General features: G+C 37.9%; 1 protein-coding gene and 1 pseudogene across 1 annotated transcript; both read right to left on the bottom strand.

The window, feature by feature from the left end:
• Positions 643 to 5,453, bottom strand: LOC18774937 (probable receptor-like protein kinase At2g23200). Its single transcript, XM_020566525.1, has 2 exons — positions 2,747 to 5,453; positions 643 to 828 (listed from the first exon to the last, which is right to left on the bottom strand). Exon 1 carries the CDS (start codon positions 5,297 to 5,299, stop codon positions 2,765 to 2,767), a length of 2,535 nt encoding a protein of 844 aa, XP_020422114.1. The 5' UTR covers positions 5,300 to 5,453; the 3' UTR covers positions 643 to 828; positions 2,747 to 2,764.
• Positions 7,074 to 12,366, bottom strand: LOC18775039 (annotated as a pseudogene).

Here is an 18,061-nt window from a genome sequence, read left to right as displayed (position 1 = left end):
TTGAGTGACCTCTACAACTAATATTTGTGTTGAGTGACCAAAGTTAATTTCGAGTATAGTTGAGGGACCATTGCTACGAATAACTCAATAGTATATGGGAGTTAATCATTTTATTAGTCCCTAAACTTGGATCCAATTTGCATTTGAGTTCCTTAATTTTCAAAATCATTCTTGTGGTCCTTTAACTTCACTTTCGTTAGGACAAATGGGCATGCCGTCAATTTTGTTAACATTTTCTGTTAAATTCAGGGGCAAAATGATATTTTTATATTAAAACAAAAAAATAGAAGAATAAAAAATTATATCTTTAAAATAATGATAAAATAAAATCAAATAAAAAACTAAAAAAAAAAAAAGTTTAGGTCGAGTAGAAATCAAGATGGAGGAGGGAGAGAGAGTTTAATTTTAATTTTTTAGTTTTTAAATTTTTTTTCATATTTTAATCAATTTAATTCAAAATACCATTTTGCCTTTGCATTTAACAGTAAAGTTAAAAAAATTGACTGCAGGACTATTTGTCCTAATGAAACTGAAGTTAAAGGACCACGTGAACGATTTTATAAATTGAGGGACTCAAATGCAAATTGGGTCTAAATTAACCCTATAGTATGGTATTTCAGATCTTTTCAAAAAATAAAATAAAATATATATATATTAAATAACAAACTGAAATTTCATTTCCACTTAATATAGTGATTAGATACAATAATTGAATAAAAAACTTGTACTTAAAACTGAACGTATCTAACACCAATGAATTAGAAGCTCCAAATAAAACACCCTTTATGAGCCTATATCTGCCTTTGTGAGCCTCCTTAATCACATTATCTGCCAAATATGAGCATCGGCTTTAGAGAGAGGAGAGAGAGAATGATAACCAGCTAGTAATCATAAACTCTTCAAGTTGCTTCATATCTTAATTGTTGTGTATTTAGGCAAAGCACAAGAGATGCATTAATTTTACGAGGACATTAAAGCTTAACCATGATGTTTAAGTTTTCTGTACATGTGTGTACATCTATCAAAATGGACTCAGGGAAAAAAAAAAAAAAAAAAAAAATCAAGAAAAGACAAAATAAATGACATATCCTCAACCAATGGCATCTCACATCGTGCACATTATACATTACCAAATACAATTAGCTGCTCTTTTTGGCTGAAATTAGTGCAGAGAAAATTACTCAATTGTGCACAATATATGACTCCAAACAATCTCATTTCCTCAAAGCCATTTTTATTAGCTTCAAAATTAATATGAAATCATAACTATTACAGTGGAACATATTAATACATCCACTTGGAGGTTAAAATATAAACATAATAATAGCAGGAGAGCCAACAATAGCATGTTCTAATCATTCTTGACCAAACAAATGCATGAATAAAAATTGAAATAAGAGCACAAATGCTTTGTCTTTGAGCTTTGAAGCAAAGTACTATAAGCAAAATGACATTTAAATGCTCAATGATAAATATGGAAAACATGTTAAAATTAATACTTCATTGTAGAAGAGAGAGAGAGGAAGAATAATATGTCATCCTCCTCCTCCGAACGAAACCAGCCGAGAGCTAAAAGAGAGAGGGATAATCCTCCTTCAATATTTCAGCAACACTATCAAGTTCCAACAAAACCAATGGTTATATACTTCATGGTCTACATTGGATTCAATGTAAATGACAGTACCATTTCTTGGCCTCTTGAAGTAAATGACACAATTTATATTAAAAGAGGGAACTAAACCAAATCTAACTACACAATTTATACTTCTCTATTATCAAATTCTCAGAACTTTAAATTAAATGCCATTTAACTCTTGGCTTTCGAATTCTACCAGTTGGAGACCCAACTCTTTATAATTCTATCTACCCTATACCTACATGATTCTTGCTGCAAGAACTGCACTGCAGATGTAAAACATCCAAGAGAATAACAGAGGGCAAATATTTCCCTCGTAAGAACATGGGTGACAAAAGTGTAATTAATTACATATCATAGGGAAAAAGAAACATTTTAGATAAAAATCCTATCTTCAAACACGCAGACATTAAAGCAAAGAAAAGTTATCAGTCACATCCATCTTAATTTTGCTACCTAATCCTACGTTCTATTTGCATGTACAGAACCTTTTTCACCTTTGTAAGAAAAAACAAAGAGAAGAATTTCACATAACTGTCCCTTGTCATTTCTTTTGGTCAAAAAGCTTGCTATTAACAACTTCAAAGCCAGAGGACTAGACTGTGCACCTGATGGCCTAAACTAGCTAAAGCATCTGTGCAAGAATTTTTTCCCTGATAAATAAATGATTGAGTTCCAGGATTCATATGGGGCATGAGGTTTTTGAGACACGCCTATCCATAATATTTTCCAGTGCATTTTAACATATTTCATAACACTATCAATCACGAGTTTGTGTCTCCTTCAATTTGAATTGTTTTGTATCATGATCCTACTGCCCAGGGTTTAGGCTAAGAGCATGGCTGGATAGTCTCAGGGAAAAGTATAGAATATAGCAGGGAGTGATGTATGAACCAAAGTAAGACACTCCTCTGGGGTAACAAGGTGAAACTCCCAATCAACAGCAGTTTAACTATCATAGAATTTGTTAGCTGCTTCTGTTTATAATCACATCTTAAAGATGGGAAAGCAGTTGTAGTACAATAATCAAAGATAGGACTAAAATTAACAAGGCATACCTAACTTAGCTTTTACAGCCTAAAGAAACTTAAACAAGGTTAACTAATATACCTTACAAACTGAACAAATTTATCTGGCATCACCAACTCTCAACTGGGAGAAAACTTCAACTTCTGTTGTATCTAATTCATCGTCTCTGGGAAGGGCCAGATCATCTGTGTTAATGGTGGAGCTAACTGAAGGAAAACACGGAATATTTGGCAACACAAATGCTGATGAAGCATTGGCTGTGCTATCTTCATGGGGTTCTCTATGCTTTACTGTTTGCTGGAGCTGGAATGCATACTCCAAGTCCCACAGCACATCACCCATTGTAGGCCTATCATTAGCATCTTCTTGCAAGCATTTCTCTGCTGTCTCACTAAATTTTCTTAATGAGCTAGGATCAATCTGATTCTTGATTGAAGAGTCAACAATCTGTTCAAGCAACCCTTTCTTCTTGCAAAGCATTCCCCATTCAGCTAAATTCATTTGGTCTCTTGGGAGCATTCTATCAATAGCAGGTCTTGCACATAACACCTCAAGGAGAACCACGCCGAATGAGTAAACATCAGATTTTTCTGTCAACTGTTGGGACATTATGTATTCAGGATCAAGGTAACCAAAAGTGCCTTTAACATTTGTGCTGACATGTGTTTCATCAAGAGGACCAGATCTTGAAAGGCCAAAGTCAGCAACTTTTGCAACATGGTTTTCATCCAACAAGATGTTGGTGGACTTAACATCACGGTGAATGATTCCCCCAGCTGCACCTTTGTGGAGGTAATGAAGACCCCTTGCTGCACCAATGCAAATTTCAAGCCTTTGCTTCCATGACAAACGAGGCAAGTTTGAATCATATAAATGATCTCTCAAGCTCCCTTTTTCCATAAATTCGTAGACCAGTATCATCTCAGACCTTTCCTCACAGTACCCAATTAAGGAAACAAGATGACGGTGGCGAATCTTGGACAAAACCATGATCTCTGTTTGAAATTCTGGAAGGCCTTGGCCTGACCCTTTCTCATCTCGTTTTCCTCGCTTAACAGCTACATTTCTGCCATTCAACAGAGTTCCTCTGTAGACATTCCCAAAGCCACCCTCACCTATCAACAATTTTGTGTCAAAGTTGTTTGTTGCTTGCTGAAGTTCAGCAAAAGATATCTTCAACCCGAGATTTAGATAATTCATAGGGGAACCAGTAATGTTTCCATCAGTCAACCAGGAATGGTCACCAACTGCAGGCATTGGTGACCATTCCGAAGTTTCAACACGCTTTGCCTTTCTGTATTTCAAACCGAACAAAATTCCAACAATCAGAATGCAGATAAGTGACAGGCCTCCAATAACTGAACCAACCACAAGACCCACCTTTATCTTGTTGCGCCCTTTCATATTACAAACTGAAGCTGGAGGGTTACTTAGAGCTGGTCCCTCTATTATCTCCAACATTTCCAGTCCATTTAGAAAGGAATTGTTAGTTGTTGTGTCTATGCTAGGGCCTATGCTGATGTTAATGAATTCAGATCCATTAGAACTCAATACAAAATCATAGTAGAAAGGCGAGTACAGGCTATTAAAACGGAAAGCGGGTCCACCAACCTTCTTAATGAAGTTTCCATTTGAATACAAGTTAAATACTAAATTACCAGGCGGACCGATAATGTCACAGAAATGAACCCGGACGAGGTGTCTAGCATCCGCACTCACATTAAAAGACCAGGTTATGTTGAAGGGATTGGATCGCCCCTTTGTACTACTGGTCATCACTTTGGCACTCAGGTAAACTAAATCTGGAGCAATAAAATCACTATCAGCAGCAACGAAACCATGAGATTCTACTGAGTACTGTCTAAAAAGCGTCGATGAGGAGGAGGGTCGGAAATCCTCTGCAGAGTTTGAATTAGACAGATAAATATGATCAGGATCCCAGTTTCTCCATATTTTGTCATTATCTGGTGTGAATTTCTGGCCTCCAACATTCAACCTGTAAATTGTATGCAGAACTAAGGGAAGACTACTGTTGTAATTCTCAGGGCTGAAACTTGCAGGAGCAAGGAAGACTTCAATGGCATTCACAAATGCAAAAGATGATGCTTGAGGAACAAAATATATTTTAAATGTGCCAGGATCAATCCCAAGGAAGAACTCCTTTATCAAAGGAGAGTTGCTACTATTCTTAGCAGTGAAATTGCTCAACAGTTTGAACCCAGAATTTGAAACATTAGGAAAAGCCAGAACATCAAAAAGAGCTGATGAAAGATTAACTGAGGAGGAGAAAGTCAAGAAATGCAGACGGACAATATAAGTACCGTTTTCAGCGATCGTGAACTCATAGTGGGATTGGTTGTAGAAAATTCTTGCTGTTTGGTACAGATTTCGCGACTGGTTGGTGCTTTCAATGGCCCTGCTTTTCTCTGAGTCTGAGCACAAGGAAACAGAACTCGAGTCTGCAGTGAACACCCGGCCATTGAGGTTTGCATCATCTTTAGACCCACAATTGACGAAATACTTATCAGGTTGCTCATAGGCTAAAGAGAGAAAGTGAAGGGATGAGAAGTGGAAAAGAAAAAAAAGCAGAGAAAATAGAGGGATATGGATTTTATGGTTATGAAGGCTTTCCATGAGAATTAATGGAGTTGCTGGATTTTGCTAATTGGTAGCCGAAGGAAAGCTCATCTGAGCTGAGTGACAATGGAAATTATGGAAAACAAAGACTTGGAATAGGAAAGTCGTGGACTTTGAAGTTGAAGCACCAACCGTGCAAGTCTGCAGTTAGAAAATTCCAAGAAAAAGTATGGTAGATTTATTTAATTCTCCCTTATATTTTATAAACTATGCAAATACAAAAGAGGACATTTTGGGGGTTTCAGTTCTTTCTTGTCAAAGAGAGCCATATAATTGACTGAAATATCATCCACCACCAATGACAAGTTTGATGACTCGTCTTTACTGTCTTTTTGTGTTTGGATGAGAACAGCAGAAACATCAATGGTCCACAATGATACAAAGAACACTGCATATGTGTTTCATTTTTCTTTTGTTCCTTATCGGTTATCTGTCTTTTTTCTGTGGTAATTTCTTATTTCTCACAATTTCATCTGATTCATGTATTCAAAGGGAAGGCTAAGAATTCTTAATATACCAAAACCCGTATCTAGTTTTGAAAGTTCCTGATAATTTTGATAAACAATAATACTCAATCACGTGAATAGTGGCAGCCTTGTCATTTGTGGTTCCACCCCAAAATGCTAAGGCTAAGACAATTACTATTCACTTAAATTTATTTTTTTATTTTTTATACTTAAACGGTTAATTTTGGTAAGCTTTTTGGATAAGATTTTCGATTGCCAAATGTTAATATTTATTGTAAAATTCTCACTTAAAAATCAAGATAACATTTTCGGATAAAATTTTGAAATTAAATTTGGTGTGGAAAGTGAATAATATTGGTAGGTATGTATAGAAAAAATTTCCAGAAATTTTTTTAAAATTTTTTTGATATTTTTTTCAATTTGTTTTAGCCAAAAATTGGACAACCGTTGGATTGGGCAAGATTTTTTTATTGGAGGCTCCAGCAGAAGCCACGTTGCTTGTAACCATTGGGCAATGTGGGCTGGTGGGCCAGCGTTGACGTTAGCAGTTGATTTTTAATTTTTTTAATGTTAAAAATATTTGAAAATCAGTTGTTGACGTCATGCTGAAGTCAGCAGCCCGCGGGCAACAGCCCAGTCAATTTCTGCCTGTGGGCTTGCCCAGGTTGGTGGGTCCCATGCCTTGCTCGGACTGGATTTCCTGCGCTGGAGTATGAAACTGGGCTTGGGGTGGCCTGTTGCTAGGGCAAAGCCCTGGCGTTGGAAGTGCTATAAGAGAGCAGATTCGAATTCTTTTAAGACTATCATATAACATAATTTTTCACGTGAAAAGAGAATCTGAAAAAAGGCACATGTTGACCAAAGTTGTAACATATCTTCATTAATGAAATTTCTCAGGGTGATCACCAAAGAGGACGTAGGCATTGCCAAATCTCTATAAATTCTCGTGTTCTTTGTGTTTGGTTATTTTCGAGTGTGTGAGTGTTTGATACATCCATAGTGTGTTTGTCTAAAGTCTATCAACAACAAGATCAAAGGGAATTTCCGCACAACATCAGACTCTTTAAGTTTTCCAGCTATCTTTATTTTTTTATTTTGTTTTTGCCGGTTAGTTTTTTCATAATGTCAAAGAATTAAGATATTGGGAAAACTTCAATTTTTTCACAATTGGGCTTTTTAACTTTTTATTTATTTAAATTTCTACCTTTGATTTTCCTTCTCTTTTCTAATTAATAAGAGAGAATCTTTATATACATAGAATTTGTTAGCTGCTTCTGTTTATGAACAGTTAATATTATTACCACATCTTAAAGATGGGAAAGCAGTTGTAGTACAATAATCAAAGATAGGACTAAAATTAACAAGGCATACCTAACTTAGCTTTTACAGCCTAAAGAAACTTAAACAAGGTTAACTAATATACCTTACAAACTAAACAAATTTATCTGGCATCACCAACTCTCAACTGGGAGAAAACTTCAACTTCTGTTGTATCTAATTCATCGTCTCTGGGAAGGGCCAGATCATCTGTGTTAATGGTGGAGCTAACTGAAGGAAAACACGGAATATTTGGCAATACAAATGCTGATGAAGCATTGGCTGTGCTATCTTCATGGGGTTCCCTATGCTTTACTGTTTGCTGGAGCTGGAATGCATACTCCAAGTCCCACAGCACATCACCCATTGTAGGCCTATCATTAGCATCTTCTTGCAAGCATTTCTCTGCTGTCTCACTAAATTTTCTTAATGAGCTAGGATCAATCTGATTCTTGATTGAAGAGTCAACAATCTGTTCAAGCAACCCTTTCTTCTTGCAAAGCATTCCCCATTCAGCTAAATTCATTTGGTCTCTTGGGAGCATTCTATCAATAGCAGGTCTTGCACATAACACCTCAAGGAGAACCACGCCGAATGAGTAAACATCAGATTTTTCTGTCAACTGTTGGGACATTATGTATTCAGGATCAAGGTAACCAAAAGTGCCTTTAACATTTGTGCTGACATGTGTTTCATCAAGAGGACCAGATCTTGAAAGGCCAAAGTCAGCAACTTTGGCAACATGGTTTTCATCCAACAAGATGTTGGTGGACTTAATATCACGGTGAATGATTCCCCCAGCTGCGCCTTTGTGGAGGTAATGAAGACCCCTTGCTGCACCAATGCAAATTTCAAGCCTTTGCTTCCATGACAAGCGAGGCAAGTTTGAATCATATAAATGATCTCTCAAGCTCCCTTTTTCCATGAACTCGTAGACCAGTATCATCTCAGACCTTTCATCACAGTATCCAATAAAGGAAACAAGATGGCGGTGGCGAATCTTGGACAAAACCGTGATCTCTGTTTGAAATTCTGGAAGGCCTTGGCCTGACCCTTGCTCATCTCGTTTACCTCGCTTGACAGCTACATTTCTGTCATTCAACAGAGTTCCTCTGTAGACATTACCAAAGCCACCCTCACCTGTCAACAATTTTGTGTCAAAGTTGTTTGTTGCTTGCTGAAGTTCAGCAAAAGATATCTTCAACCCAAGATTTAGATAATTCATAGGGGAACCAGTAATAGTTCCCTCAGTCAACCAGCTGTGGGTACTCCCTCCTCCAAATGCAGGCATTGGTGACCATTCCGAAGTTTCAACACGCTTTGCCTTTCTGTATTTCAAAAAGAACAAGATTCCGACAATCAGAATGCAGATAAGTGACAGGCCTCCAATAACTGAACCAACCACAAGACCTACCTTTATCTTATTGGGCCATTTCATATTACAAACTCAAGCTGGAGGATTACTTAAAGCTGGTCCCTCAATTATCTCCAACATTTCCAGTCCATTTAGAAAGGAATTGTTAGTTGTTGTGTCTATGCTAGGGCCTAATGCTGATGTCAATGAATTCAGATCCATCAGTTGCCTCTTGCCATGGCAAGATGAGCCCTAGGGCAGCCACTATTCACGTGAATAGTGGCTGCCCTAGCTCCCTCCAGCAAAATGTGTTTCCAGCAGTTGGGGGCTTGCCATGGCAAATACTATTCATTTTTTTGTTTTTTTCACAACTTTGTTTACTTAAACAATTAATTTGAATACTATTTTCGGATAATATTTTTTATGCTTTGGTTGTGGTTTGTTTATTTTTTTTATGCTTTGGTTGTGGTTTGTTTTTTATGTATGGTATGTTTTGAATAAAAAGGATTTTTGTTGAATATTTTCTTTATTGACTAAAAGAAAAGCAATACAACTAATAATAAAATAAAATACATGAATTAAACAAAAAAAAAATACAATGAAATCAAAGGCAAGTAAACTAAGACATGAAAGACAAACAAACTATTTTAATGGTTTCCATCATTTAACCAATCCGTGTTGCTAGGTCCATCGTCATGAAAAAGTCTTCGTCTCATAACATCCCTTCGTTCTAGCTTCCAAAATTGTTTTGTTTCAGGGGACATATGGCTTGTATCCATGGCCATGGTTTCCCGATCTTTTTTTTCAATGTTTTGTTTGCGTACATACTCCCTTTCTTTGCGTACATACTCCCTTTCTTTTGCATATTCTACTTGAATAGCCATATCGTGCTCTTGTTGTTTCAAGTCCATTTCAATTCTCATGGCTTGGTGCTTTGAAAGTTCCTCCAAAAATTGAGATGCATTCTTGCTAGAATTACCCCCTCTCTTCGCCTTCGCCGCCTTCCTCCCAATAGGCCTTGGCTCATTTTCAATGGGTGAGTCTAGATTCATCGGGGAATCCATAGGTGAATCCGATGCCGGCGTCTCATGAAGTGGAGTCTCGTTCAAGACTACCGTCGGACCGGTTAGAATAATTTGGAATCTCTTACAAGTCTTCACCACCTCCCAACAATGGGTATGGTTGAAACTTTTTTTCCCTTGCCCCGTAGCACCAAACCACATTTGAGCTTGCATAATCTATAAAAAAAAATTAAATGGAAATGCAAGAAACTTTAAAAAATATTGGCAATGCAACATGTAAAAAAAAACTAATGCAAATTCAATAAATTTTAAAAAAAATGCAACATGTATAAAAAAAAAAAATAGAGACATATTAACAAAATATATAAATTGCAAGAAACATTTAAATAAAAATTAATATGACATAGAAATTAATAGAAGGAAAATGAAAAATAATTTACCTCACTGCTAAGGTTTTCTCCGCTTCGATGCTTGTCCATCGCTTTTGCTAAGGCATTTCTCCATTTCGCCAACTCTTTATTAAGAACTTTCCACCTACTGGATAATGCCATTTCTGTACCTGTAGAACCAATTGCCTTTTCACAAAATGTTTGATGAATTTTTTTCCACATATGAGAAAATTTCATCTCATTGCCCGTTACGGGACAATGACTAACTTGGACCCAAGCCTCACACAAGCTAACATCTTCCATCATGCTCCATGCCCCTCCATTTTCATTAGAAGAACCCATAATATGACAGAAAAAAAATACAACTTCAAAGTGAAAAAATATTGAATAGAAAGTGAATAAATTTTGAGGAGAAAGTGAATAAATTTTGAGGAGAAAGTGAATAAATTTTGAGGAGGTGAATAATAGTAGAAGGAGAAGAAATATATGAGGATTTGGTGTTAAAAGTGAAGAGTATTGGTTGGTATTTATACACAAAAAATTCAGTAATTTTTGTGTTTTTTTTTCAATTTTTTATTGCAGAAAAATTGGCTGCCGTTGGATTGAAGAAAAAATTCGAATCGGAGCGACCAGAGGTTGCCACGTGTCAAGTAGCCGTTGGCGGCTACTGTAGCGGTGAATTCGAAATTTTTTTTAACGTTGGCGCGTGCAATGCACGCGCCAACGGTAAAAAAAATTTGAATTTGGAGGGCTGACGCTACGCTGGCGTCAGCAATGACGTCATCCACCTCGGGCCCGAGCTCGGGCCGAAATCGCCTTCGGGCCTGCCCTGTCTGGTGGACCCCACGCTCGCCTGGGCTGCTTCTTCTCTGCTGGACCTCCGTTTTTTGCCCAAACCCCCCCAGCCCGAGTCCAGCTCCCACTGCTGGAGTTGCTCTTAGAACTCAATACAAAATCATAGTAGAAAGGCGAGTACAGGCCATTAAAACTGAAATCGGGTCCACCAACCTTCTTAATGAAGTTTCCATTTGAATACAAGTTAAATACTAAATTACCAGGCGGACCGACAATGTCACAGAAGTGAACCCGGACAAGGTGTCTAGCATCCGCACTCACATTAAAAGACCAGGTTATGTTGAAGGGATTGGATAGCCCTTTAGGACTATCGGTCATCAATTTGGCAGTCTGGTAAACTAAATCTGGAGCAATAGAATCATTATCAGCACCAACGAAACCATCAGATTCTACCGACTGTCTAATAAGCGTCTGTGAGTAGGGTCGGCGAACCTCTGCAAAGTTTGAATTATGTCATTATCTATCGTCTTTTTCCCACTTTCTCCATATTATGTCATTATCTGGTGTGATTTTCTGGCCTCCAACATTCACCCTGTAAATTGTGCGTAGAACTAAAGGGAAACTACTGCTGTAATTCCGAGGGCTGAATTTCGAAGGTGCACGGAAGACTTCAATGGCATTTACAAATGTAAAAGATGATCCTTGAGGTGTAAAGTATAATTTCAATGCGCCAGGACCAATGGCAAGAAAGAACTCCTCTATCAAAGCAGAGTTGCTACTGTTCTTGGCAGTACAATTGTTCAACAATTTGAACCCAAAATTTGAAACAGTAGGAAAAGCCAAAACATCAAAAAGAGCTGATGAAAGATTAACTGTGGATGAGAAAGTCATGAAATGCAGACGGACATTATAAGTACCGTTTTCAACGATCGTGAACTCATAGTTGGATTGGTTGTAGAAAATTCTTGCTGTTTGGTACAGATTTCGCGACTGGTTGGTGCTTTCAATGACCCTGCTTTTCTCTGAGTCTGAGCACAAAAACACCAGAACTCGAGTCTACAGTGAACACCCGGTCATTGAGGTTTGCATCAGCTTTAGACCCACAATTCACGAAATACTTATCAGGTTGCGCATAGGCTAAAGAGAGAAAGTGAAAGGATGAGAAGCAGTGCGTATCAGGAATTTTTAAGGGGAGGTGCAATATTTAAAAGGCTAAAAATTTACAAAGGACTCAAGCAAGGTCCTGAGTTTAAGTTCTAATATCCGCGTAGTGTGTTAAAAAAAATAAGGCTAAAAATTCAAAAAAATTTATACAACCAAATGCTCGTAGAATTTAACCAATACTAATGTCACTCATAATTAGAACAAATAAGAGCTTTACGTCTACAACTAATTGATTACAGTCTATATGGATATCAATTAATATGAACAAAATCCTTGTCATTGACACAATTAGTTTACCAAAATTCATATCAAATATGAACAAAATTCATGTCAATTACATAATTAATCTAACAAAAGTCAATACTAATTAATCTAACGAAAAGCATATGTAAATTGGAGGTCATGAAATAAAAGTACACATGATTAAAAGTTTGGGGTAATTTTCGGTGAATTTTTTGGTTAGAGAAGTGGAGAAGCAAGAAAAACAGAGAAAATAGAGGGATATGGATTTTATGGTTATGAAGGCTTTCCATGAGAATAAATCGAGTTGCTGGATTTTGCAAATTGGTAGCCGAAGGAAAGCTCATCTGAACCGAGTGACAATGGAAATTATGGCAAACAAAGACTTGGAATAGAAAAGTCGTGGACTTTGAAGTTGAAACACCAACCATGCAAGTCTGCAGTTAGAAAATTCCAAGCAAAACTATGGTAGATTTATTTAATTCTCCCTCATATTTCGTAAAATATGCAAATACAGAAGAGGACATTTTGGATGTTTCAATTCTTTCTTGTCAAAGAGAGCCATATAATTGAGTGAAATATCTTCCGCCTGTTGTAAAAGTCTGGATTGTGGAGCCCACTAACTATTCATTACTGTTCATTACTGTTCATTTGGCGGCTTTGATAGAGTTTGTCTGTCACGGGTGAACAGTGATGAATAGTGATTATTTCAGCCTATAAATAAGAAGAGAAACGGAAAGAAGAAGGGCAGAAAAAAAAAGAGAAAGGAAGAGAAAGAAAGAAAAGAGAGAAGAGAAAGCAGAGAGAAATTCTCCTAGAGAGAAAATTCAGTGAGCCACATATGTTGTAAACACTAAAGTTGTAGCCATATTATTTTATAGTGAAAGGTTACTGCTGCTGCTCTCCGAGGACGTAGGCATAGCCGAACCTCGTTAAAAGCTGTGTCTTATCTATTCTACGTGCAGCTCAATATCCGCATATATTTCAGGTTATTTTATAACACGTTATCAGCACGATAGTCTCTCCTTTTATTTCTGAAATTTTTCCAACTCAACACTATATAATATACTATATCTATCTGCTTCTCTATTACTAACCATTAACAAAAATGGACCCTTGGTAATGCTAAACATATTATCAGTGGGAGACTGTTACTAATACTAACTTTTTCTTATTTTATTCGGTGGTGGTTTCAACCCCACATTTAATTTTATTTATGGTATGGTGTAGGCTTATTACCCATACGGCAATATTTATTTAAAGGGTGGTGCGGGTTTATCGTCCACGCCTTTACTTTTATTTAAATGAATGGAGCAGAATTAGTGCCCATACAAGCACATTTACTTTACCGCACATTTACTAACCATTAACAAAAATGGACCCTTGGTAATACTAAACATATTATCAGTGGGAGACCGTTACTAATACTAACTTTTCTTATTTTATTCGGTGGTGGTTTTAACCCCACATTTAATTTTATTTAAGGTATGGTGCGGGTTTATCGTCCATACCAGCAAATTCATAACACTTTACTTTTATCATCAATTAATATACCTGAATAATGAGGACCTGAAATTCCTATTAATAAGTGGCTTAATATTCAATTAATATACCTGAATAATGAGGACCTGAAATTCCTATTAATAAGTGGCTTAATATTCCAGATCTCGAGCCTAAAGTTTTGGATGGCAAATTTGGCAAAACTAGAGTTTGCTGCCTTGGACCTTTCCGGGGACAACTATTTATCATGGGTCCTGGATGCCAAAATTCATCTACGAGCCAATGGCCTCGGACAAACAATTGTAGATGAGAATGATGCTTCGCCTGAAGAGAATGCAAAGGCCATGATTTTTCTTCGCCGCCACATCCATGAAGCGCTGAAAAACGAATATGTGGTGGTTGATGAACCGTTGGTTCTGTGGAAAGCTATAGGTGAAAGATACGATCACCAGATGACGATGACTCTCCCAAGAGCTAGATACGAATGGACACACTTGAGATTTCAAGATTTCAAGTCAGTGTCCGAGTATAACTCTGCTATGCACAGAATTACCTCATTAATGAGGCTATGTGGGGAAAATATATCTGAGGAGGATATGCTCGAAAAAACTCTGAGCACTTTTCATGCTTCAAATGTCCTCCTTCAACAGCAATACAGACATAGCAGTTTCAAGAAGTACTCGGAACTTGTATCTTGCCTCTTGTTAGCTGAGCAGAATAATGAACTCTTATTAAAGAATCACCAATCTCGCCCATCGGGCTCAGCACCACTTCCTGAAATAAATGCTGCATCTCAGGAAGTGAATGCCACTTCATCTCGTGGCAGTATCCACAGACGTGGGCGAGGGGGCAAGCGTGGCCACTGGCAAGGAAGTAGAAAAAATCATGGTGCTCATTCAGAGGGTTTAGGTCCAAGGAGCGGTCCATCCATGAATGGCAAAAATGCATCCCGTAATAAGGGAAAGGCACAGATGAGCCATGTGCCTAGAAATGTTGAAAGCCCTTGTCACAGATGTGGTGCAAGGGGACATTGGATGCGTGCATGTCGTACGCCCAGGCATTTGGCAGATCTCTATCAAGCTTCACTTAAGAACAGGAAAATGGAGATAAATTACATTGATCATGCTCCGCCAGCCACAGATGGCTCATCAGAAATATCACGTAAGCTAAACAAGACGCATCTAGATGTTTCTGATTTTGTTACTGAAAAAGGGAATGAAGGTTATGAGTCCGAATTAGATTAAATTCCTTAATGTACTATTTGTATTAGCTGAAGTGTTGTTTAAATTTCAATCCAATAAAAGTGGTAATGTTGTCTTCTTTATTAAGTCCGAATTAGATTAAATTCCTTAATGTACTATTTGTATTAGCTGAAGTGTTGTTTAAATAAAAGTGGTAATGTTGTCTTCTTTATATATTCCAGCTCATTTTACTTATTTGGTGGCATGGATGTAATGGATGCCCTCAAAACAAAGGCTATGGCAGAGATATTTGTCTCGCAGACAGCGCAACTACTCATACGATCTTTCAAGATCGGAAGTATTTCTCAAAATTAATGCTTACAAAAGCAAAGGTAACAACCATATCAGGTCCTGCAGATCTGATCGAAGGTTCAGGAATAGCCCAAATTATGTTACCGAATGGAACAATATTGTCCATTCCAGATGCTTTGTATTCATCTAACTCCAGAAGGAATCTGTTTAGTTTCAAAGATATACGTTTGAATGGCTACCATGTTGAAACAAAGAAAGAGGAAAACATGGAATATCTTTGTATTACCTCCAGTGATACCCAAAAGCGTATACTGGAAAAGCTTTGTGAGCTCTCATCAGGGTTGTATTACACAACCATACGGACAATTGAGGCACATAGTGTCATGGACCAAGAGTCTACTGACTCAAATGCTTTTAAGCTTTGGCATGACAGATTGGGTCATCCTGGATCCACCATGATGCGCAGGATCATCACCAACTCTAAAGGACATCCCTTGTTGACTAAACACATTATGTTATCAAGCGACATCTTTTGCCAAGCTTGTTCACAAGGGAAGTTGGTGATCAGACCATCACAACCAAAGGTTGATGTTGAGTCTCCATCATTTTTGCAGAGAATTCAAGGGGACATTTGTGGACCCATTCATCCCCCATGTGGACCATTTCGGTACTTTATGGTCTTGGTGGACGCATCTACCCGATGGTCACATGTTTGTCTTTTATATACTCGGAATATGGCATTTGCTAGGCTTTTGGCTCAGATAATTAAATTACGAGCCCAATTCCCAGATTATCCCATTAAGTCAATCAGACTCGATAATGCTGGTGAATTTACATCTCAGACTTTTGATGACTACTGCATGTCATTAGGCATTGATATTGAACATCCTGTTCCCCATGTGCATACTCAAAATGGCTTGGCAGAAGCTTTAATTAAACGTCTTCAATTGATAGCACGCACTTTGCTAATGAAAACAAAGTTGCCAGTTTCTGCTTGGGGATATGCCATTTTACATGCAGCATCGCTTGTGCGATTGAGGCCAGTCACCAATAATCAAGGTTCTCCAATACAACTCGTATTGGGAAATCAACCAAACATTTCACATTTAAGAATTTTTGGGTGTGCGGTATATGTGCCTATTGCACCATCGCAACGTACTAAGATGGGCCCTCAACGCAGATTGGGAATTTATGTTGGTGTTGATTCACCATCTATCATCAGATACTTGGAACCCCTGACGGGTGATATTTTTACCGCACGATTTGCGGATTGTGATTTTGATGAGACAATCTTCCCACCTTTAGGTGGAGAAAAATCTGTGTCTAAAGAACAAGGCAAACTCATTCCTGAAAAACGACATGAATTATCCTGGAATGTATCCACATTGTCTCATCTCGATCCTCATACTGCTCAACGTGAAAACGAAGTGAGAAGGATCGTTCACCTCCAAAGTATTGCAAATCAGATGCCAGATGCATTTAATGATGCAGCAAAGGTGACGAAATCTCATATCCCAGTTGCAAATGCACCCGCACGGATTGATGTCCATAATGGACAAAGCAATGTGCCAGCAAATGGTTCATCTGCTGCACGCCTAAAACGTGGCAGACCACTAGGCTCAAAGGATTCAGTTCCTCGAAAGAGGAAGTTGATGGACAAAATGAATCCAAATGAAATAAATAGAGAGCCCACAATTCATAATTCAAATGCCCCCAAAGAGGGACAGGTACTTCTTGACAAGGAAAACGTCATTGGTGAAACAAGTGCCCCTGGAGTGGCAACCGTACCTGAAAGTCAAGAAATCTCCATAAATTATACGTCCACTAATGAATTGTGGAGTAGAAATGAGATGATCATCGATGATATATTTGCATTCTCAGTGGCTGCTGAAATCATAAAAGATGATGATATTGAACTGCGCTCTATTAATGAATGTACACAGAGGCAAGATTGGCCCAAGTGGAAGGATGCAATCCAGGCAGAATTAAATTCTTTGGAAAAGAGGAGTGTTTTTGGACATATTAGTCCAACTCCACCCAATGTGAACCCTGTAGGTTACAAGTGGGTATTTACAAGAAAGCGCAATGAGAAAAATGAGATCTCAAGGTATAAAGCGCGACTCGTTGCGCAAGGTTTTTCACAAAGGCCTGGAATTGATTATGTGGAAACGTACTCTCCAGTAATGGACACAATTACATTCCGTTACCTGATAAGTTTGGCGGTTTCAGAAAAACTTGAAATGAGACTCATGGATGTCATTACCGCATATTTGTATGGAGAATTGGATACAGATATATACATGAAAGTTCCAGAAGGATTCAGGTTGCCTGAAGCTGCCAGAAACAAACCACGGGGCATGTTCTCGGTTAAATTGAGAAGATCATTATATGGGCTAAAACAATCTGGACGAATGTGGTACAATCGTCTCAGTAAGTATTTACTGAAGGAAGGATACACAAATGATCCTGTTTGCCCATGTGTGTTTATTAAGAAATCAAAGTCTGGATTTGCGATAGTGGCAGTATATGTCGACGACATGAATCTAATTGGAACTTCTGCAGAGCTTCAAAAGACTGTTGATTATCTCAAACGTGAGTTTGAGATGAAGGATCTTGGAAAGACAAAATATTGTCTTGGCTTGCAGATTGAGCACAGTGCTAATGGAATTTTGGTGCATCAATCAACTTATACTGAGAAAGTATTGAAACGGTTTGGCATGGATAAAGCCCATCCACTTAGCACTCCAATGGTCGTTCGATCGCTTGACACTAAGAAAGACCCATATCGTCCAAAAGGGAATGATGAAATGGTCCTTGGTCCAGAAGTACCATATCTTAGTGCAATAGGAGCTTTATTGTACCTAGCACAATGTACCAGACCAGACATATCATTCTCAGTAAATCTGTTAGCAAAGTACAGTTCTGCTCCAACAAGGCGACACTGGACCGGCATCAAACATGTTCTACGATACCTTCGTGGGACAACAGACATGGGGTTATTCTATTCCAGTGAATCGA

The sequence above is a fragment of the Prunus persica genome, chromosome G6 (genome assembly GCF_000346465.2).
Source record: "Prunus persica cultivar Lovell chromosome G6, Prunus_persica_NCBIv2, whole genome shotgun sequence".
NCBI classification, from domain to species: Eukaryota; Viridiplantae; Streptophyta; class Magnoliopsida; order Rosales; family Rosaceae; genus Prunus; species Prunus persica.
The sequence above is the reverse complement of the archived record's forward strand: the minus strand, read 5'-3'. Positions and strand labels throughout refer to the sequence as shown.

Excerpts from the sequence above, each read along its gene's own strand:
- LOC18774937 (XM_020566525.1), bottom strand. The coding sequence starts at position 5,299 with ATGGAAAGCCTTCATAACCATAAAATCCATATCCCTCTATTTTCTCTG.